At 37.2% G+C, this 23,132-nt stretch overlaps 1 protein-coding gene across 4 annotated transcripts in view; it reads left to right on the top strand.

Moving 5' to 3' along the window:
- LRBA (LPS responsive beige-like anchor protein) overlaps positions 1–23,132 on the top strand; it is a 723,813-nt gene that overhangs the window by 670,131 nt on the left and 30,550 nt on the right. For 3 of the 4 annotated variants that reach the window (XM_079154183.1, XM_079154182.1, XM_079154181.1), the window contains exons 49-52: positions 3,057–3,146; positions 7,575–7,767; positions 12,129–12,191; positions 17,341–17,496. In XM_079154183.1, the coding sequence (XP_079010309.1) occupies positions 3,057–3,146; positions 7,575–7,767; positions 12,129–12,191; positions 17,341–17,496 (502 nt within the window). The remainder of the gene's footprint in view (positions 1–3,056; positions 3,147–7,574; positions 7,768–12,128; positions 12,192–17,340; positions 17,497–23,132) is intronic. The other variant, XM_079154184.1, reaches the window with a different exon arrangement.

The raw sequence follows: 23,132 nt of genomic DNA, 5'->3' as shown, positions 1-23,132 counted from the left end.
TAATAATGGTACAGCATTTGATTTGGTGCTCAGAATGTACCAGTTACTGTGCTAAACACTTCATATGCAATGTCTATTTAATTTTCCAGACAATTCTATGAGCCAAATATTGTGATTATCTCTGTTTTATGGATGTGAAACAAAGGTTTAGCTACTTGTCCAAAGTCAAAGAGCATATAAATGGCCAGGCCAGGATTAGCATTCTGAGCCATCTGACACCACAGGCCATGTGCTGAAGCTATACATTCTGTCACCCACCCACACTCTCCACCCCCTTTTTTTGGTACTGGGAATTAAGCCCAGAGATGCTCTACCACTGTTCTACATTCCCAGTGTCTTGCTTAGTTGTCTATTCTAGCTTCAAATTTACATCCTCCTGTCTCAGCCTCCCAAGTTGCTGGGATCACATTCAGCTCTTCCTCTTCCTCCTCCTCTTCTTCCTTCTCTTTCTTCTTGTGGTTGGAAGCAGGGGTTCATTTGCCCTACTCTTCTAATAGAGGAGAGGCATGTGGGCTGCTGAGCAAGGGACCACAGAAGGCAGCAGTTGAAGAAAAGGGCACTGCAGCTGGCAGCTGCAGTGGCACATGCCTGTAATCCCAGCAGCTCAGGAGGCCGAGACCGGAGGATCATGAGATCAAAGCCAGCCTTAGCAACTTAGGCCCTAAGCAACTCAGCAAGACCCTGCCTCTGAATAAAAATATTTAAAAATTGAGAGGGGAGATTGGGCACAGTGCTCAGTGGTTAGCATTCCTGGTTCATTCCCCAGTAGCCCCCCCCCCCAAAAAAAAAGCACTGAATTTGCCAGCTATTCTTAGAAAGAAACTTAAGGTTCTCATTTATAAACTCCGTTCCTACTGACTCCTTCTTCATAGATACCTTTAGGCCTCAGATTGCCATTTTGTGATTTCTTTCCTTTCTCAAGATTGTCCTTGATGTCTAATCATAAATTAATCTCACCTCATCAAAGCTGTTTTAGCTGAGTTTCTGACAGTGATCCTGGTCCCTATTCCTTGCTTCCCGTTGGCTCCTTTTCTTGCTGTGGAAGCCTGGGCCAGCCTTATCTCTCACTATGTGAACCACCCCTTGCCTTGTCCTGCTGCCCTATTCCTTTTATCTGGACACACTTTGTTTACTGAAATAATGACGAGAATGACACAAAAAGAATCCTTTATCATCTCACTCATTGGACTGTAAGTTCATACTTTTCTTGTGCTCATTCTCATTCCTAGGGCCTGGCATAATACCTAGCAGATAAGGAGGCAGGATGGCTTAAAGTTGAAGAGTCTGAGCTCTGGAGTCAAGTTGCTTGGTGCACATTTCAAGTCTCCCATTTAATTACCATGTAATCTACACAAGATTTCCAAGTTCTTCATGCTCTGTGTTCCTCATCTGTAAAATGAATGCAGTCAAGTGTTGCCATCATAAAATTTAAAGATTAAATGATAGAGGGGAGTTAATGATTTAGAAAAGTTCTGGCAAATTGTAAGTGCTAAATAAATAGTTGTTGCTGTTAGCAGCTCACAGTGAATGTCCGTTGACTGTACATTGAGGGTCTAATCTTGATTTTTATATCCATGTCATTTAATCCTTAATATAACACCATGAGATAGGTACGATTATTATTCACATTTTACAGGAGAGAAGATTGAAACTTAGGTTAAATAATTTGCCCAAATCACAGTACATAAACAGCTGGATGCAGAATTTGAATGTGGCCATACTGCTCCCACCTCATTACTCAGCCTTCACCCAGGTGCTTTTCAGTCTTTGCTGCTTGGCAGTGATCATAGAACATTCCTTAACTTACTGAATTGGTGGCCATCAAAGTGATATTCAGCCTTCCAATACATTTACCCCATTTCCTATGTCAGAAGTATATATAGTAAGTGCAAAAACATTAAGGACCTAATAGATCTGTGTACATAGTTCATGATCACTGAATGCATAAATGAATAAATACTATCATTGTTCCATGCAAGGTCCTTGTGAAAGGCCATTAGTGCTATTCTCATCCAATAAGAAAAGGAAATTAGTACTGATAATGATTACATTCCTTATGATTTATTAATTGCCTGCAGTGTGAAGGTCATAAAAAGCATATGGAAAAGTTTCTTTATTTTTTATTCTGGGAGTCAAGAATACTGGACTGTTAAAGGGAAGTTGACCTGCTTCCTCCTTGCCTTCACACATCCCATAGAATTTATGCACTCAATTTAGAGACCTAATGGTAAAGAAGACACATGAGGACCTTACTTTCATGGATCTTGTGTGTTAGTAGGAAGAGGCAGACATAAACAAGTAAACGGAATCAGTAAGGATAGTGGTAGCCCCTAGCATTTTGTAGTCTCCCATGATGTAGGAGTTGGAACATGGGCTTCTATGCTGGGGGACAGCAGCAGCCAAAACAGGGAAGTGCTTTGCAGAAGGCCAACACACGTCTTTCAAAAAGGGTACACACAGGCTTCTTATGTTTAGTTGGTCCCTGGCTTAACTGTCTCATGCTTGATACAACATATGGCTCTTTCTTTGTTATTTAGCCACCTTGGTTCAAAGAGACTGTCAACAGTAATGATATTGGTACAGTAATGGAAAAGGTATGCAGCAGCAAGCCATTTTCACAGGTGTTGCATTTCTTTTTTCCTCCTTTCTACTTCCTAGGATGAAATGGGGCCTAGAATCAAGGAAGCAATCATTTTTCTACCTGTAAAATATTAGCCTTTCGTCATCAGAGATGATACAGCAGGAAAACCAAATTCAAGAAAACAGAGATGAAGCCAAAAAGGACAGTTTTTGATTGTAATAGCTGGTTTCTGTTTCATATCACTGAGCAAGAAGAGAACGTTTCACAGAGCTGTATAGGAACAGCTTCCACAGTGCTAAAGGGTGACCTCACCCTCAATGCCCTTGCCAGGTGCATAGGCCCCCTGTGAAAACGCAGGTCGATTTTCAACATGAAACAAGCCAGAAGTATGAAATGACATTTTCAGGTGGCAGTTGTGGTTCTAGTGCCTGTAATTAACACCTCTTAACCCTCAGACTTGCCATGCCTTTTTCAGGCTGTCGAAGCTCAAATCCGAAGTTTTGGACAGACACCTTCTCAACTTCTCATAGAGCCCCATCCTCCCAGAGGTTCCGCCATGCAAGCGGTGAGTGCCATTTTCACTCTCCTCTTTCCTGGCCTGTCTTACAGACCATCCTTGATAGTCATAGTAGTCTTGCCCTGTGCTTGAGGTGCTCCACCCCACCTGGGCCTGTTCTTCTGCAATGTCTGTTAGCCTGCTAACAGTCAGCAAATGCCACTGCCTTCTCTCCTCCAGTCTTTGAGAAGGTAAACAGCTCCAGTGCACTAATATTTCATCAGTTCATGTTGTGTGATGAAGAATTAAGAGGTCCTTGATTGTCACCTCTCCTCACTGTGGGAAAAGGACTTCTGACCTAGGATTGATGAATTTTCTGATTTGATTCTGTGAATTTCTAGATTAGTTTTGCTGCTATGATCATTATTTCACATTGATCATTATTTTACATCCCAATATATTTTTAAGATTGGGAATTTTTAAATTAATTCTGATATGTAGGTATTGTTACTGAAGGTCAGAGACTGGGGGATGGAGTGATGGGGGTGACTTGGTATATCAAAACTTGGCGACTTAATGATTTATTTGACTTCTCATGATTCTGAGAGTTCTATTGGCATTTCTTCTGCTCTTTTCACCTTGACTCACTCACACTGGGGGCAGTCTTAGTTGCCTGAGCTTTTCTTTCCATGTGTACTTTCACCCTTGAAGAAGTTAGACCAGGCTATTCCCATGGCAGAAGATCTCAAGAGAATGAAGACAGAATTGGGAGACTTCTTGAGGCTTGCTTTTGAACTTATACATCATTTATTCCACATTCTATTGGTAGGGTTAGGAAGATAGACTTGACCTGCAAAATGAAGTGGTCATTCTACCTTCATAGTCCCTGAAGTTTCAGGGGAGAAGTGTTTCAATGAGGAGGACAAAAATTGACATAGTAACAAATCAAATTGCATGATGAAAATATTTACTTAAAAAACAGATTGAAGATACTACTTTTTTTCTTAAGTTACCCCTCATAAAACAGGTTGCTCATTACTGTTTTAGACACAGAAGAGAAAATCTAAATCTGGGGCAGAGTGGAGTGATTCAGTGGTAGAATACTTGCCTAGTATGTACAAAGCCCGGGTGAAAGAAAGAAAGAAAGAATGAAGGAAATCTGTCTCCGTAGATAATTATGAACAATTTAAGATAAATTTGAATTCCACGCTGTGGCTTAGAGATGGCAGAATTTTGACTGTGTGAAGAAAAGAGCAACAGCCGAGTAGGAAAGAGACAGACCGAGGCCTGTCTTCCTCTGGTTTCTTTTTTGTTTGTTTTTCTTCCCCCTACCCCTTCCCACTTCACCTTCTGTGTCTTTTTCCCTTTTGCTGCCTTTCTTTCTACCTCCAGTGTTTCCCGGTTTATTTCTTTAGAAACATAAATTGACCATAATAATAAACTACAAGCATTTTTTAAAAATAATGTGTATTACCTTCCCCCTATGTGGTTTAAAACCAGTGAAACCAGATTTAAATGAACATAAAAGGTGAGTCTAGTGGATGGAAAACTACTACACAAAAAGCGAACATTTAGCAAGAACAATGGAAGATAATGCCATAAAATTAGTAAGAATGATCTATGTTTGGGCTTTGGAATTAGTTTTAGTAATAGCTTGTCAATGAGACCAGGCTGTTTGGGTGCTGGCTAATGGAAGCCCCTCCGCGGCTCCATTGACTTTCTGCCTGGGTCACCGCACAGCTGTGGTTACTGGAGCGATGCACACGCTCCCATACCCAGCCTTCCTTGTGGCAAAAGATTACAGGCTCATTGAGGCAGATCAGCTTTACAGTCCCTAGGTGGGAAGGCACATGCTTACATGAGGCTGGGGCACCCTCTTTCTTTTTATCTTTATCCTCTAAATTAACTACCTGAACTCCTTTTCAGACTTGTATAAATTCTGGTTTTTGCCTCATACATAGGTGGGTGGGAAAGAAAGGAAGGATAAAAAGAAAACAGAGTTGGTGGCAAGTATACACTTAATCTTGGGAAACCAAATGAGATCTGGCCACTTCTGCTTCAGACCAGGCTTGCCTAACCTCCCAGCGTTAAAAGAGGGTTTATCCTCTTAACCCATTTTACCAGCAGCTCTGCTCAGCTACGACTGCGCAGCCTGTGTGGTGGGGCGTGCTACTTCTCATTGCTGGTGCTCCTCCTTCGGGCTTGTTAGCCAAGGTTATATTGGAGCTCCTGAGAGAGCTTGTCGCAGTGTGCTTGTGCGCAGGGAGCTCTAGTCAGGACGGGGTATGTGGGAACTGACTGGAGGGACAGCTGGTTGTGAGACTGCAGTAGACAATTCTGGTATTGTGTCTGCATCCTGCTGTGGAAAGTGACTTGTCCTTGCCTGTGGCTAAGAGTTGGCCCACTAGAGTCATTATGTAAACAAGACATTCTTCCTACACATTAGGCATTTTTTGTGTGTGTGTTTAAGGACATAAACTTTGGAATTATTCAATTTGAGCCTAATTATATTTATAATATGAGCTGTTAAGCTCAGAAATATGTATGAACTTCCTTTCAGGGAGACTTTATGATTATGTTGTACTCTGATTTTCTCAGAGTTTATAAATTGGCTTGAGTAAATATTATTTAAAAACTATGTAATTGAAAAATAGGCTTGGTACTCTGAAATTATTTTCATTTCCCTTTCCCAGGACTTGTTTAAAACTAGCTTATAGGATTTTTGTTCATTGTTCTTCCTTCTTTCTCATTTTTTTCCCTGATTTCACAGAATTTCTTAAGAACCATATAAGTAGTTCTTTATGTGACAAAAATACTTACTGATATCAAGGATTTTAAAAATCAAAGGCACACACGTTTATTAATTGTTTTTGCCAACATTCAGTTGAGTTCTCCTATGAGCTATCAGTATACCCCACCACATACACACATATGAATATAGCAGAAATTAATGCCACCTCGTGCTGCGTTAAGTGCATGAGCCATAATATACACCAGGTGTAGTAATTAGCAGGCACGCGAAGGCTGCCTATTTGTCTGGTTTTGCTGCTGTTGCTGTATCCCCTTGTGTTTTCACACCATCAGATAGTTGGATTTAATTGAGGCCACATCAGATGAGGCATTACTGACACCTTTAATTGAATGAGCATCCAGGGAGGATTAACTCATAATATTGATTGGCTTTTAGCCACTTGCTCAGAAGGGTGTCTGGGTAGCTTATTAGTTGCCTTTATTTACACCTTTATGCAAAGAGTGCAAATAGGAATTCTTAGTGCAATATGTTTTTCTAAGTACTCTTAATAACTTTTTTAAAAGGTCTGATAATAAAAATGCAAATGTATTTAATTTTTTATTAGCAGTTCTGAATAAATATGTGTTAAATATATGTGCCCACACATTTACATATACCTGGTGTTTTGAAATATGGCAGTAGGAAAGCAGCCAGAAGCATTTCATCAAAGTGTTTCAATTCTGAATGATACTAATCAGCTATTAGAAAATAGACATGGTAGGAGAGAGTTGCTGAAAATGTACAGTGCAATTACCATGTGATAGCAGACTACCACAAAGTATAAATAAAGCCAATAAATCAGCGTTGTGTTGTATGTGTCTTGGATTATGACATATGGATTGTAGGAATGTTCCAAATCCTTAGCAGTCTTCAGGATTTATTTTTGTTGCCAGTTATTAGAGCAGTGTTTCATTTAACATTTTCAATTACTTTCTGCTTTTCAAAGAACAAATCAAAAAAGTCTTGAGCTTAGTTTTTTTACAGAGAGGGAGAACGGGCATATAGGTATTTCTCTGTTTCCCTACACTGAGAACAGTGGCATTTGCATTACAATAGGCAGTGTTTATTACTTGGTACACTATATAAATATATTGTTTTTGCAAGTACATTTGATTATGCATTGCTTTGAAATACCTTTATAATTAAGTTGGTATATTACATTCATAAATTATTTCTCAACCATAATAATATATGCCTAACTATTGTTTATAAATATATTTGTTTTAATTATCTCTTTATTTAATTGTCAAAATCTTCAAGATAATTCAAGACTTCTTTTGAAGATCTTTGGAAATTACCTTGGCTAGTTTTTATGCCTATTGCCTATTCTCATCCTTTTTTTTTAATCCCCAAAAATTATTACATGACATGTGATAGCAACTAAAATGGTTTAATGTAATCCCCAGTACTATGCCTATTTAGAATCTAAATCAAATTGTTCTTTTAGTTTTCCATGGAGTGGTCAGGGAAGGGAACTAATAACATTGTAGATTTTTGAAGTGTTTCTGTTAATGTATTCTACTTCAGGTCCCAAAAATTCCAAATGCTGCCATGTGAAAAATAAGCAAATCGTAATGCTGTTTCTGCAACCTTTCTGTGGTTCTACTTGCAACCTGTGTTAACGTGGTCTTCCTCTTCTTTTCCTGCTCTTTCTTGTCCTCCTTTGTCTTCTTGTGTATTTGGGTCCTGTCATGCCCTCTCAACAGTATCTCCTCCTGCAGAGTCCGTTGATGTTCACAGACCAAGCCCAGCAGGATGTCATCATGGTTCTCAAGTTCCCCTCTAACTCCCCTGTCACCCACGTGGCAGCCAACACCCAGCCTGGCTGGGCTGCTCCTGCTGTGATCACGGTCACTGCTAATAGACTCTTTGCTGTGAACAAGTGGCACAACCTTCCTGGTGAGTAGAGAAAGGCCAAGTGCCTGCTAAACACGGTAGGAAGATCTTGTAATACCCACGTGTATGTCTCTTAACACCTGAGCTTTTGGTTTATAAGCATGAGTCTGAATCAAAATGTCGATTAGTTTGAAAGACTTGAAGAACCCCCTTCCACCTGAGGCCTGTGGTATAAATGTTAAAGCACAAGCTGTACTTCGGCATCTAATAGTTTATCTTTATCCTTGGAGATAAATATTGTTTCTATTATAACATTTTAATGTAATGACACTATTTTATTTATAAATAGCATGTACTTATTTGTCAGATTTCCCCCACTTTTCCCCACTCACTCATTTATTTACTAAACACTTTGAATTGTCTGATTTCTGACAGAAACTTTTTTATACGTGGCCTGGTAGTATTTGTTATGGAATGGTTAAATTATATAGGCCACACTGCATGCCCTTCTGTTGGTACCTTCTATTCTTCCATTAAGTGCTGAATGGCCATGCCCAACTGAAGTAGCCATTAGAATCAAAGCCGTCCAGGCTTGAAGAGGTGTTTGGGTTCATCTGCTGCAGCCTTGTGTTGCTTCAGTGAAGATGCTGCGCCCAGGGAGCTTAGCTCATTTACCATCACCTCTACCAGTCAGTCAGTGACAGAGTTCGAACCCAGGTTTTCTGACTAAGATTTTATGATCACCCCTTTGTGGTGTATTGCCTCTCATTAGAGCAGAAATGTTGGGACCTGAATTTAGCACTGTTCTTTTTTGCCCACTAATTGAAAAAACAAAAGAAATAAGGAGGAAACTCTTTTAAAGTCCTACAGATTATTGACATTTTTTCCCTAAGCCATCGTTATAGGTAGGAAGTTCTAAAAGAATATATTTTAATAGTCTGTTAATTTGACATTAAATCTATAAAGTATGTATAAAGCACTATAAATTAGAATACCTGAAATTGGCTACAAAAGTATAAATTCTTGAACAAAGGTCTCATCCAAATTAATAGGCGAGATTTCAGAATAGAACAAAAAAATATTCCAAACAAAACCTGGTACACTGACCTAGTTCAATAAGGCACTGATCACAAAGAATCCGTGGTTGGTATCAAAATTGATTAAATATAGCCATTTTCCTGGCCACTGGAAATAAAATAATTGATTAGAGAATAGATTTCAGAAAAAGTGGACACAGTCAAAACTGAAGCCAACATTTAACATCTGTAATTGGGTTCTTTTATTCCTTTTTTCTTCAAGTGAACTTCTCTTACCGAGGTATATGCTAGTGGCATACTTGTATGTGGGAACAAAACATTATGATTTGTTTAAGAAACATACTTTTGGGGTTCTCTGATTTCTATCCGTTAGAAGAATGTACTGGTGGTATGTGCTATCAAATGCACCGAGGATTTACCCATTCTGTGTGTAGTTGCCCTTAAGAGTTTTGCAAATGTTTTAATGTATACAACACCAGGCCACCACAAACAATGCTCATCCTGGGTGGCTATTTGTGACAGCCCTAGGAATTTCAGTTTAAAGAGAATTACAGAATATGTGAGCAGAGACAGACCTCAAATGCTGGAGAGCCCCGCTGTCACTCCACCCATCCTCAGTCTCTGGAAGAGTTGGCTCAGCAGCTCAAGGGGCTCTTAGGTCTCCAGCTGATGCCCAGGTTGTAAGGCTGTTCCCTTAAGCATGGACGACTAAGCTCGTGGCATTCCCCTTTTGAGCAAGCCCTGTCCCTGACTAAAAAGCTTGCTTCCCTTAGTACTTAGTAGTCAGGTATTCTGTTCTCCATGTACAATTTTTTGAAAAATATGTGAAGTGAATTAGGGTAGGGTCCCACTTCTGGAACATCTGGCTATTCCCAACCCCAGATCACCTTTCTGTAAGGTAAGAGCCTGGGAGACTGTAGAGTTCTGCAGATTCTTTACCTGTAATTCTCCTCAGTGAGTCCTCATTGTCTGTGCCTGTGTCATTAGTGTTATTTGTCCCCACCTTTACATGCATGCTGCCTTTGTAGTGTGACATAGCAACTCTTCACTAGACCAACACAAAGATGATAATATGGGAATTCACCACAGACAGCTACCTTTCTAGAATGAGATCTCCAGTTCAGGATTACGTCTACACCTAAAAATATTAAGCACCTATTCTGTTTATCTGTGCCTCATTTCAGGTATGTTTGCATGCATCTGATATTTCATCCTATCCCTTGCTATCTTACTTGTTAGTATGCCTTAATTAAAACCAACATTAGAACTCCCTCTTTCTCTTCATGATATATCAAATTCATATTACTTTAACTTTTTAAAATTTTTAGATTCTATCTTTTCTAAGCATCTGTGATTCCCGTAGTTGATTCACAAAACAGCTAGCTCCTGTCAGTTCTTTGAGTACTGTCTGTGTCCTGATTAAGAAAAGGAATCATCTTGGACTGGGCTATAGCTCAACGATATAGCATTTGCCTCGCACAGGCCCTGGGCTTGATCCCTAGCACCTCAAGAGAGAAAAAAAAAAAAAAAAATCTTTATCTTCCTCTCTCATTCAAAGGACTTGGAAGAACTTCCCCCAAATAAAATAACAACAGCTAATGTTTATAAAGCATTTTCTAGTATCTAAGGACTATTTTAATGATTTTATGTGTACTTAAGACCTCCCACAACTTGAGGATGTAGGTTCTATTATTAGTTGAACCATACCAAATTGCTGTTTGTATAGGTCAAAATGATCAGGTATTGGCAATTTCATATTGTCCAATTTAACTCTGCTAACCTATTTTACAGATTAGGAAACTGAAACAGAGGCTGCATAACTTGCCCAAGGTCACACAGTGGTCAGTTGTAGAAGTCAGATCTTAATCAAACTTCCATAAGCCTTTTTCACTGACAGTGGTTTTAATGTTCTTATGATCTTAGATTCTCAGAGAAGTAAAGCGAAGTTCTCAAGGTATTAGTGCAGATTGACACTGATATTACTATTGGGTAGACCAGAGGCTCTGGGGCTTTTTCCTTGATCAGGCAGTCTGTGATTTCTTTACCAGCAGAGCCAGTAATCAGAAAAGACAAACACTTTCAATAAAAAAGAGTGAGTCATTGTGGCTTCAGCTTCTGTAGTTTCTTATACACACTTAACTATAAACTTTAATGCCAATATTGTACATATTCAGATATTTATCAGTATTAATGACCTTCCAGACATCCTTGAAAAGTTGGCAGGTATTGACTGGGGAAAATAAGACAGTAAGTTTTAACATAATCTAATGAACTCATTGAAAAGTATCCGATTATTATTTTCATCCCTTCAAAGACAGGAAGATTTCCTAAAATCTGATGGTATTGAGCAGAGCTCTAATATCAACCAAGTGGTAATGTAAATTCTTGTGAGTCTATAAAAGGCAGATACTAACCAGGGTGAATGCCTTAGTCATTTGGGGAAAAGAGTTTGGAAAAGGGCCCAGAATTTAACTATCAAAACTGTGAAGCTGTAAAGATGATCTTTTCCAAACCCTTCCTTTTAGGGCATATGATGTGCGTAAGGTGGCATACCCATCCAGTGGCTTCCTCTCTGCCCAAAGTCCTCCTACCTTCCACAGGGAAATGGCTTGCAAAACCTCTTTTTAGTTAAAAAAAAAAAAAAAAAAAAAAAGTGTGCCTGAATCTTTAAAGTCATTTTGAGAATGGACCAAACTATTCTTAGTATAGATTGATTTTTCTAACTCATTTGCTTCTCAGAGTATTTTTAAATTGAAACCATGGAAATATTAAATATTAATAAAACTTTTTTTAAAAACCCTCAATCCAATCTTTAATAAAATATTTCAGCCAAATGCATTTAACTAAAACATTTATCTGCGGATAGCTTTCTTTATTTTTATTCAAACTTTCAATTGATGGATTTTAAGTGATGGATGAAACATTAAATGTTCCCTGACTTAGAGCCTTCCCTTTCTCCATCATAAACTGACGTTTCTGTGGATCCTTTGTGCTGCAGCATTCAAAACTGCCTTTTTAAGAAGTAACGAAAAAATAGTATTTGCTACAGTCAGCAGATGGTTGTCACATTTTGTTTTCAGCACGCTTTACCACTTAATTTTGTTTTGTTGCAGCATCAGAGGTTGCCAGTCAAGCATCTGCTATAGCTTATGGCCCAGGACTGGAGCCACTGCTGATGGCACATGTTCAGAACAGCACTAATCTAAAATAAATGTTTAATAAGCTAGCCATAAAAGCACCTGGATTTTTATTCTTTAAATTTCACAAAACTGCGTACAAGATTTGGAGGTTGGAAACAATTCTACATGAGGTTTGACTTAATGCATTTTTATGTAGTTTAGTATATGAAAAATAATGCTTTTTTTTCTAATCTTTTGTGAATTCCAGCTCATCAAGGTGCTGTACAAGACCAGCCATACCAGCTGCCAGTGGAAATCGATCCTCTCATAGGTCTGTCACTTCCATCTCTCTTTGCGATTCATTAAGCTCTGTATGGTGGCCCTGAAGTGTAGATTACAGTTGTTTTTCACTTGCTGGTTGCTGGGAATGGAATTTTCCTGATAAACCATTTGCATGCAAATTGGAATGCAATGAGCTGTGGCTATGCTGGTATTTCATCAACTCCCCCTCGTTGGTTTGCCTAATTTGAACAGGCCTAGGACGCGTGTCACTGAAAATTAATATGGATGCTGTAATAATGTGTGATTGAGAATGCGCATGAAGTACTGTCAGGATAATATTGGATCTTTTCATCACTCAGACTTGTTGATGAGCAGGAGCGAGGCACGTTATGATGAATTGGCGCACCGGTAATGTGATGGAGCTCCTTTGCTAGGGAAATTTTCATAATAACAGTGGGGTTCTTAGCAGCACTGTGTTGTGAAAAATAAAACTGTAGTGCCAGGGTTTCATCATTAAAAGAGATCAATCCTTTCTTCCTGGACCCTCTGTTCAGTCTGAGGGGATTAATGTGCAATTGCAGAGCAGTTTCAAAGTTGAAATATATTGCCCAGCCAATGGTAGCGTTAAGATATTTGTATTCATTTTCCTAGGGTCCTGCATCAGCCCAATAAATTGCCATTGGAGGTTAAATTTGTTCAGGGAGAAAAAAACAGGGAGGAGATCAGAAAGAGCCACTGGGACAAACTGTGCATTTGCAGCACATGACTTAGAATATTTAATTGCTGCCATGCTTTATGAGTAGGTTAGTTGGAATTTTCATCCTCATGTGTGAGTATTTCAGATGTGGCATCACCAAGAATGTTAAGCCTTGAAGATACTGTTCAGTAACTTTTAGAATAAAAAGCCCAGTGCCTCTCTAGGCTACCATCGAGGCTACCAGCACAGATGTTTGGCTCATAATTTTGTCAGATCACTCTGGCACAAATAAATTTGGTAGAGTTTTGCCATTTTTAAAGAAAGTATACGAACTAATTGATTTATTATTTTCAAATCCAAGATGTTCCCTATGCATATATTACCTTTTTGTCTTTAAAACCTTTGTCTCCATAGAGAGCTAAATGGCTACCATTTGTAGGTGGACAGGATGGACAAAAATAACCTAAAGCTCAAAACCAACTCATCTACCATTTTCTAAAATATAAGCAGAAATCTAAAAAGTATCTATATGAAGGATAAATTATCTATATGAAGGATAAGTACAACTGTTTTCTAAATTTCATTTTACTTTGAATAGACACATTTTTTAAAAAAATTAAATGCTTGTATAGCTTTCAAAGTGAGGAAAATAATAAAGTCAGAGAGAGCCTTCTTTCTGATTTATAGGCTCACCGTTTGCTTTAAAATGTGCCAATAAATATCTTTAGTATAAAGTATAATTAAATCTGCAATTGTAACCTTTATAACAAGCATGGGTAAACTTTTTCAGTAAAGGGCCAGGTAGTAAATATTTTAGGCTTGTGAGCCATAAGGTTTCAGAATAACTACTTAACTCTGACATTATAGCACAAAGCCAGCATAGATGATACATGAATAAATGAACATGGTTGTTTTCCAGTAACACTATAGACAAAACCAGACATGGGTCAGATTTAGCCTGTGGGCCGTCGCTTGCCATCCAGGCTCTATATCTCTGGTCATTAGACTGTTCCTCTGCTCCTAAAATAATTACTTAAAACCAAGTACCTTCTCAAAAATTGTAAGGTTGACATCTAAAAGTTTTTTATCACAAGTTGAAATACTTAGAATTTCTGGCATAGATTTAAAAAATTAATATATCCAATAGAATCTAAGTATCAGAATGAATTGATACTCAATAATTTCTATTTTTATGATCATTATTTTTGGTACCAGGGATTGAACCCAGGGGTACTTAACCACTGAGCCACATCCTCAGCCCTTTTTGTTTTTTATTTTAAGACAGGGCCTCCTCGCTAAGTTGCTGAGGCTGGCTTTGAACTTGTGATACTCCTGCCTCAGCCTCCTGAGCTGCTGGATTACAGGTGTGCACCACTGCACCTAGAAACAATATCTATTTTTTTAAAATGCATATAAAAGCCCTTAATAGTTAGAAAATTTACTTAATTCTTTTTCCATTTTGAATTTATATTTTATCCTACATTCCCCACATAATTTTATCTTGCCTTTTTAAAATTGATTACCCTATTACAGACTTTTCAGCAATAAAAATATATAGAAAATTAAACATATGTATATGTATATAAATGTCCTATGACCATAAGGCTCATGCTTCTAAAAATTAATCTACATTGAGTGATGATTACAAGTATTAATAATTACTTATTTTAGCATGATAATAAAGCATTCTTAAATGTAAAAAAAACAGCCATTTATTGGAAATGCATTTTTAATGAAATAGATGGAACTTTTCCCCAATTAGCTCAGGTATTCAGGTGTGGACACTACTGTCTGTCAACAGGTCTATCCTACTGTTTTGTTTTTAAAGATGGAAACGGTAGTCAGGCAAGGTGATGCATGCCTGTATTCCCAGCACTTGGAAAGCTGAGGCAGGAGGATCAGTTAAGTCTGAGAGTCCTGGATATTGAGACCTCTTCTCAAAAGTAAATAAAAATATGGACACTCTAAGGAATGTTACTCACATAGAAAATAGATGAGAAAAGAACAAGTTTTAATTGTTATAGACATCTTTGAACTCCTTTCTATGTGGCAAAATTTTTATAGTGATCTATTACTAAAATTATTTTTGTGGTCTAATAAGTTGTCTTTCATTGTAACAATCTATCACAAAAGCTTATTTTAAATGATCCATTAATTGACAGTGTGATTGGACCATCATTTCATTTTATTGAAAACCATCTCAACTGCACAATAATATATTATCTAAGCATTCACTTCTCAATATCACATCAATATTGAATTATCCCTGTATCAGCCTCCCAAGAGATGTTTAGACCCTGGGGTAAAGCATCCTAGTGACTCTACATGGAAGGGAAATATGCCATTATTTTATCTAGTGTTAGAAGGGTGTGAGAAAAGGGAGCTGAGAAAGGAAAACTCACAGGAGAGTTCTCAGGCAAATCAATTTCAGGCAAGAGAATATGAAAGTTGAAGAAGTAGAAATTGATTCCCTTAAAAACATCTGTGCCTGTTTATCCCCTAGGAAGTCTCATACCCCTAAGGGTATGCATGCTTGAGTTTGAAGACTGCTTATTTAGACAAATACACTTAATTTTCATTGAATAAAAGTACTTTACTGAATCTCAAGAAGTTTACTATTGAAAACAATAAGATTATGTAAAAGCTGCTGTGAAGTACACTAGATAGATAGATAAATAGATAGCAGATGTTGTGATGTTAAATTGCTTGGGAGATAGTTCATATGAATGCTGAAAGGGCATCATCCTTTGCCCATGAGTATTTTGTGTCCCTCAGTTCAAAATTATGCATATGCTCAGATCTGTCAAGGAGGTTTTCCCAAGAGGTCACTACCCAAAAGTGACCAGTTGAAGTTTATATCACAGAAGCAAAAGTCATATAAACGCTGCCTTAAATGAGCATTTTCAGAGTCCTCATGTGGAATGAAATACCAGTTTAGGAAGTACCACATATATTGTTCTTGATTTCTAGGTTTTAGGGAATTAAAACTATATCCCACACCCTCACTGCAGTAGGGTACTGCCCCTCTCTAATACATTATCATACTCATAAAAGGTTTCTCTCTGCCAGCAACTTCCCTTTGTGTGGGAGAATGGGGGGAAATGATCCCCAACTAGAATTCTGCACGTTTTCTACTGCTTTTACTGTCTAGTCCATTAATTCCCCCAAAGCATAGGAAACCTACATTACCAAACAGTTACCTCCTGGTCTCAAAAGTCTATGCCAATAGACACTGGTCGAGTTCTGCAGGACTTCACTTGTACATGTGCACCATGTGGTGTACGCCATCAAGACAGGGACAGTTCTGTCCTCTCTGTCCTCAGTGCTTCCCAGGACAGCACTGGAGGGTGTTTGGAACACTTCTTTCCTTGTTTCCAAGCATTCTATTAAGCCATCCACATAAACTTATTTGTTACATATGATGAATATAAATATCTTTCTATTTTAATAGTAATAATGTATAACTTTTTCTTCAAAAATTGAAAACTGTGGTAAAAAGAGCTTAATAATTAGATGTATAAATTAGTTTTGCCTGTTCTGATTTTGGGTGTAATCGAGTTTCTTTCCCAGTGTGAGAATCATTATTTGCATTGGAAAGTCAAAGCTAAATTAGATCACTAGAAGCAAAGCTTTCTGTTTGGTTGGACTGTTATACCAAAAAGGCATCTCAGTGAAAGTTCCTTCTCTGATAATAGCAAACTTGATAGTATCCTCCAAGAAGATTATTACTTTTCCCGTGTGCATGGTGTCACTCTGTCTGCCCTCGTGCCTTGTGACAAACCACATTTCAGGTGCTCTGATGCACTTGGAACACATTGCCAGACTGTCTTGTTTTATTGCTTCAATAAGGAGTAAGAAAGTGGCAGTGTGCTGTGCTTTGGCTTTTTCAATTACAAGAATCTTTAATAAATAGTCATTTTAGCCTTTCCTCACATGCAAGCGCAGCTGTAAACAGGGGAAATGGGAGTTCCCATCTAGTCAAATTAAAGACCCGTTAAAGCCAAAGTAGTACAAGATGCTACAATATTTCAAGTATATGACATTTAAATCCTAATATCTCTTCCTTGTGACAAAATGTTAAAGGTAATAGATTGTCACAACATGAATCCGTTCTCATGACAATAGATGTAATGAGATTGTCAGAAACACAAACCTAACTGTGATGCAGTCTGGAGGTTGTAATCTAGTTTGGTCCTGCCCAAGAGCTAGAAAGCATGTACTGCGAATTGTACACTATTTTAAAATTGTATGTTATTATTTCTTTCCTCTAAGCAAAATTTTTTTTACCAAGATGTTGAACTTAACCACCCATATTTTTCTAACAATTGTGTTTTCCTATTGGGTTTTTCAAATATCATTAATTTAAAGTTAAAGGTCAAGTATTGTTGTTGGAACTTGTTACCTTTCCTCCTCACCCCCAACTCTCAGTATGACAAACTGTAGGAATTCTTTGCCCATGTGTGCTTAGTAGGATTTTTTTTCCCTTCCTTTATCCTCACAGCCAGCAATACAGGAATGCACAGGAGGCAAATCACCGACCTTTTAGACCAAAGTATTCAAGTCCACTCCCAGTGCTTTGTCATCACTTCAGACAACCGCTATATTCTTGTCTGTGGCTTCTGGGATAAGAGTTTCCGAGTGTACTCTACAGACACAGGTAATTTTTATTTTCTTCCATTAGTGAACTAAAGTTATAACTATTGGCATTGAGAGACATAGAATGCTTTCCTTATCTTCTTCCTTCCCAAAATGATAGAATTCTGAAATTTGTGAAATAAGAATGAGGGGAGACTGGTTTTTTTCCTTTCAAGGAATAATCTGCTGCTAGGCATGGTGGCAAATTCTGTAATCCCAGTGCCTTGGGAAGCTGAGGCAGGAGGATCATAGATTCAAAGCCAGCTTCAGCAACTTAGCGATGCCCTCAGTAAGTTAAAGGTTGGGGATGTAGCTCAGTGGTAAGGCACCCCTGGGTTAAATCCCCAGTACCAAAAAAGAAAAGAAAAAATAATAAGACTCTGCTATATAATCTGCTACATTGTCCACTATTAGGTCAGCCTCAGCTTGTTTTTTAAGTGGCAGTTTCTTATAATAAGTTTGTCTCCCAAGCACATGCTTGTAGAATAAGTGATTCATTTTGAAGGCATAGCCTTATATGCAAATACCATGCACATTTGTATATACATGATCTTATGACGTAGTGTTATCTTCCCACTTTTCCTCACTGGAAAGACTCATTAAGTATCTCTCTTGGGTGTAGATATCATGCCTCCACCCAATTCTGCATAGAATGTTGCCAGAAGCTACACCATCAAGAAGAAAAGTAGCTGACTATTGATTTTATGTATGACAGGAGCTCTTGTTAAAATATAAAAGTTTGAGTCTGTATATGCATTTGCGTGTATCTCCCTAAGGGACAAACAAGCTCTCCTCTGTGTTATTACAGGAGATACAGTCCAGGAAATGTTTATAAATGTTTGCATATAGGAAAACATTGAGGTATTTCATGGAATTTAGAAACAGGATAAAATAAACTCATAGTAAATATGTGGTTGAATATTTTAAATAATTAAAATTAGATATCAGTTCATTAGAACTAATCAATATGTATTATGAAAGTGGTTTTTTGGGTTGTTTGTTTGCTTGCTTGTTTGGCCTCATATACACTAAGAAAGTACTAAACTGCTGAGCTATGCCCTGAACCCTTGGAAGTAGATATTCAACTAAAACTAAGATCTACATATGTCTTAGTTAAAATATTGTTAGAATGGAAATATCTATTTGAAATTTCTAGTTAATTGAATGCTTTTAAGGTACATTTGTATATGATGTGTCAATGCATTCTACTGTCATGTGTAATTAATTAGAACAAATTAAAAAATGAAAAAAAGCCCTCAATAAATAAAATAAATGTTTTAAGGTAAATAATCTTTCAGTAATCTATAAAGTAGATGAGTTTATGATGAGTTATGCTCCTGTCTTACCACATTTGGTATATTGAACAATTAAGTATTGGTTATTCAAGGAGTTTAAGTGTTTTTTTGTTTGTTTGTTTGTTTGTTTTTTAATAATATTGTAAATAACTAAGAGAGTAGGGAAATAATAGTTGACCATGAACTTTTCATTGAGGTAACTCTATAAGTTGTTTTGAGGCATGATTCTGTTTACTTTTTGCTTTCTGGAATTGACCTAGTTTTTTTATGGTTTATATCTTTATTTGGGGGTTTCTGAAAAAAGCATGATCATTCAGGCTTTTACTAGATGTTTTAGTCTCTGAGGTGGAACACTATTGAACCTGAAATTTAACTAACTTTCTCTAAAAATGCAATGGGGAATAACTGCTAAGTTTTCCTAAAATGTATTTATTATTACTATGAATTTGCTCTGCTTTGAAATCAAATTCAAATTTTAGCCTTTTTACTCTATGGTATTGACAGCCTTAGCATGACTTGACCACAAATTGTGCTCTCTTTTTTTGCACAAATTAACTTTCAGGTTAAACCTGATACATCTTCTCGCTAGATTTTCTTAAATATTCTTTTATACTGCAAACAGTTTGTTCAAACAGTAGAGTTACTTTTAAATTTAGACAGTAAAATTTGTTCCTTTTGGTTTATACTTATTAGTTTTGACAATGCATACGTTAAATAACCACCTCACAATCAAGATGGGAGCAACTCCATTGCCTTCCAGAATCCCTTTGTGCTGCTGCCCAGCTTCTTCCCACACCCTCTGCCTCCTGGCAGACACTGCCCCATTCCTCATCTCCTCGTTGCCTTTTCCAAAAGTTCATATAAGTGATTTTGACATTTGAGGGTTTTTTTTTTTTTAATTTGTTGATGTTCCCTATTTTTAAAGGCATTGGATATTAATATTATAAACCAAAGATAACTTCACTTTCATAATACTAATAATCAGGCTAATTTCTATATTCGTAGTTTTTTAGAATTTATAAAAATTCTTTAACATACATGATATTGTTTCTACCTCACAATAATCCTGTGAGGTAGACAGGTGTCCTTAACTTTATTTTTCAGAGGATTGAACAGAGGTTTAAAGAGGTTAAGTAACATGCTGAAATTTATATAGGTAATGGTGACAGAACTGGGCCATGTATCTAGCTCTTCTGACTTCAAGTATAGCATTCTTTGTGATCATGCATGTTATCTCATACAGGTGTCACCGATCATTGGTTAATTTGGAAATGCTGTAATTTGTAGCACTAAGTTCTTGGTATATCTGCCATGTTACATTAAACTTAATAAACTAGATATCATTTGTTTTCCTCATCCCAAAAACCTAATGTACTTTTTAAAAAATTGTGTGTGAGTAAAGCATTCTCACAAGGAGTAGCCTTACTTTAAACTTCATTTCCATAACTTGTGAATAACAATATTATTTATTAATACTTGCCAGAGACTTATAGAAAAAAATATGTCAAATAATAGTTCTAGTATCTTTCCCAGTGTCTTGTATGCAAACTTGGGTGCTAGTTTTTAAAATAATTTCAGTTAGGGTAAATGTGTTTATGTTTTTAACAACAAAAAGAATATTAAACATTTTTTTCTATGCTTGGCTGAGAAGCATGGGAAAAATTGTATGATCAGTAATATATAATGGCAAAGCTATCACAAGTGTTGAATTCAATTATATTTTAGCACACAAGCCAAAAAAAAAAAAAAAATTCCCTCTCTTATTAGATTTGGGGGAGGAGGAGGGAGGAGAAACATGGTTGTAACAGGAAATTCTTTAAACATAAATCATGTTTTCGGGGCACAACCAGAACAGCAGAGGCAACAATAAAACCTTCCCCCGGCAGTTGGAATTATTTTCAGGCCACATTTTAGATTCAGTGGTGCAGAGTCCTGAGCTGGAATTTTTTTATTTGTAGCGCAGCTGTCAAATAAAACATTAACTAGAAAATTTGTTCTGTCAAAAAAGGGATATTCTAGTGCTTGTGGTAATATTTGATATTAGTGTGTGGAGAGGTGGACTAGTATTAAAGGAAACAAAAAATAAAGGTTGAGGAACACTTATGAGATTATCAGAAAATAATTTACCAAAAAGAGCAGCAGGTATTTATATGCTGTGATTTATTTAGGAGGAGTGAACCTCAACCTCATAGCAACAGCAGAGATTGCCAAGGAAGGCTGCCAGAACAGGAAAAAGTAAACTTAAAAAAAAAAAAAAATAATAATGTTTTCCAGGGTTGAGCCTAAAGTATAAATTGTAGAAAGTAAAGTTAATCTTTATTAAAATATGAAACCCTTCCGGTGTAACTAGGTAAATGTCCCCATCTCATGTAGATCTTTCCTGACACCCAGTCGAAATTTGTTCTACATTGTTACTTTCACTGATCTTGTTCTTTTCTTGTATAATACTTGTCACTATTCATAATTACATGTTCGTCTGTTTGGTGTCCCTGGGCACCACCAGGCCACATTCCGTGCTCTGAGAGCAGGACTGTGTCTGATCACCCCTGCATCCACATAAGAAAGCCTAATGCTTGCACTCTGCAGGTGCTCCGTAAACAGTTTTCAAGTGAAAAATAATTTTGATAACTATGTGGGCAGGGAATTTTAGTTGAAAAAGAATCCAGAATAACTGAGTATACGCTTTCCTCACTCTGGCATTGAAAAACAGCCATGGACTTAACTAAGGGGAATTAACATGAATCTTGGAACATTCTGCCACTGTATTTAATGCAGTCTCATTTCCTTGCTAAATCTTTCCACCCTGCCCTCACAGGAGTTGGGAAGTAGGTTAGCAAGTGAACTGCTTCTCTTTGGGAGCCTCCTGGTGCCCCTCAGCACTCTCTACCTCAGGTTTCTAGTTAGTTCTAGTTCTTTCCCTTGTGCTCCTTGCTGAGTTTCACATCTAAAATAAGCCCATCTAGAAATAACCTATTTAAATCACCCCAGTATTTTATACACTCTAATTTAGCGACAGACTAAACACAAGTCACCTACACACTCAGTGATCAACACATACAATATGGAGTGTCTAGTTTCCTTCAGCAGTTAAAGCACACTAATTAAATTTTAGCTTTCTAATTATTAGTAAAGTACATTTAGCCAGGTGTGGGGGTACATGCCAGGTATGTTGGTGCATGCCAGTGGCTCAGGAGGATGAGGCAGGAGGATTACAGATTCCAGGCCAGCCTCTGCAACTTAGAGAGACCCTATCTCAAAATAAAAACTATAGTGGTCTGGGGATGTGGCTTAGTGGTTAAGTGCCCCTGGTTCAATCCCAGTACAAAAAAAAAAAAAAAAAAGTACATTCAGCTACCTGACTTCTCTTATCTCATGTAAGGCCTGCCTATAATCTAATGTACCCATTTACTACTAGACCTCTTCATTTGCAAATGAAGTAAAAATTCTTATATTTTTTCATATTTAATTTGCTCTTTTGGTGTTTTTTATTCTAGAAAGTCTTGAATTCTTCTTACCATAATTTTTAACATAGATGTAATAACCTAATTTTGTAAGTGAAATGTTTTGGTGTCCATTTAAAAGGCTGAAGAAATTCAGAATTCAAAAGTGGGCATTTTGAATACTTAGCAGTTGAAACACCTGCCTTGACTGAAGTCTTCCCTTCCACTTAATCACAGGAAGAAAAGAATGTACTTTATTTTGCTTTTGAGGTTGAAATAAATAGGATTTTAAAGTTACTAATACTACACTATGTGCAAGACTGACACTCATGAGTATTCAACTTTCCACATGATGTGGATAATATATTTTTCAGTATTTTATTTCTAAATTTTCAGACTTGTAATAAACTTTAGGTTTATTTTATTCCTTCCGTACTGAGAATTGAACCCAAGGGTTCTTTACCACTGAATTACCTTCCCAGTCCTTTTTATTTTGAGTCAGGGTCACACTAAGTTGCTGAGGCTAGCCTGGAACTTGCCATCCTCCTGCCTCAGCCCTCTGAGTTGCTGGGATTACAGGTATGCACGACTGCCCCTGGCTTACACCTTGGGCTTATTAGAATCAAGAACTTAAATTTTTTAATGCAAATACTTTCTTAGTTACATTTATTATTATCTTGAAAAGTTAAATAAACTTAGATGCCAATACTTCTGAATAGTTTATCATGTATTCCAATTAAAACACAAACGCTTTTTAGGCACATTTTTCTTCATTAGTTTAGTAGTCTTTTTCTTGAACATTTGAATTACATTTTTATGACTACTGAGTACTGAGACATGTATTTTTTTTTAATCCATACCTAATAGTAAGGGAGGCATTCTTTGACATTCATTTATAGATTCTGTAGACATTGCAAAGGAAA

The sequence above is a fragment of the Sciurus vulgaris genome (assembly GCF_902686455.1).
Source record: "Sciurus vulgaris genome assembly, chromosome: 9".
Classification (NCBI taxonomy): Eukaryota; Metazoa; Chordata; class Mammalia; order Rodentia; family Sciuridae; genus Sciurus; species Sciurus vulgaris.
This window is presented reverse-complemented; position numbering and strand designations above follow the sequence as displayed.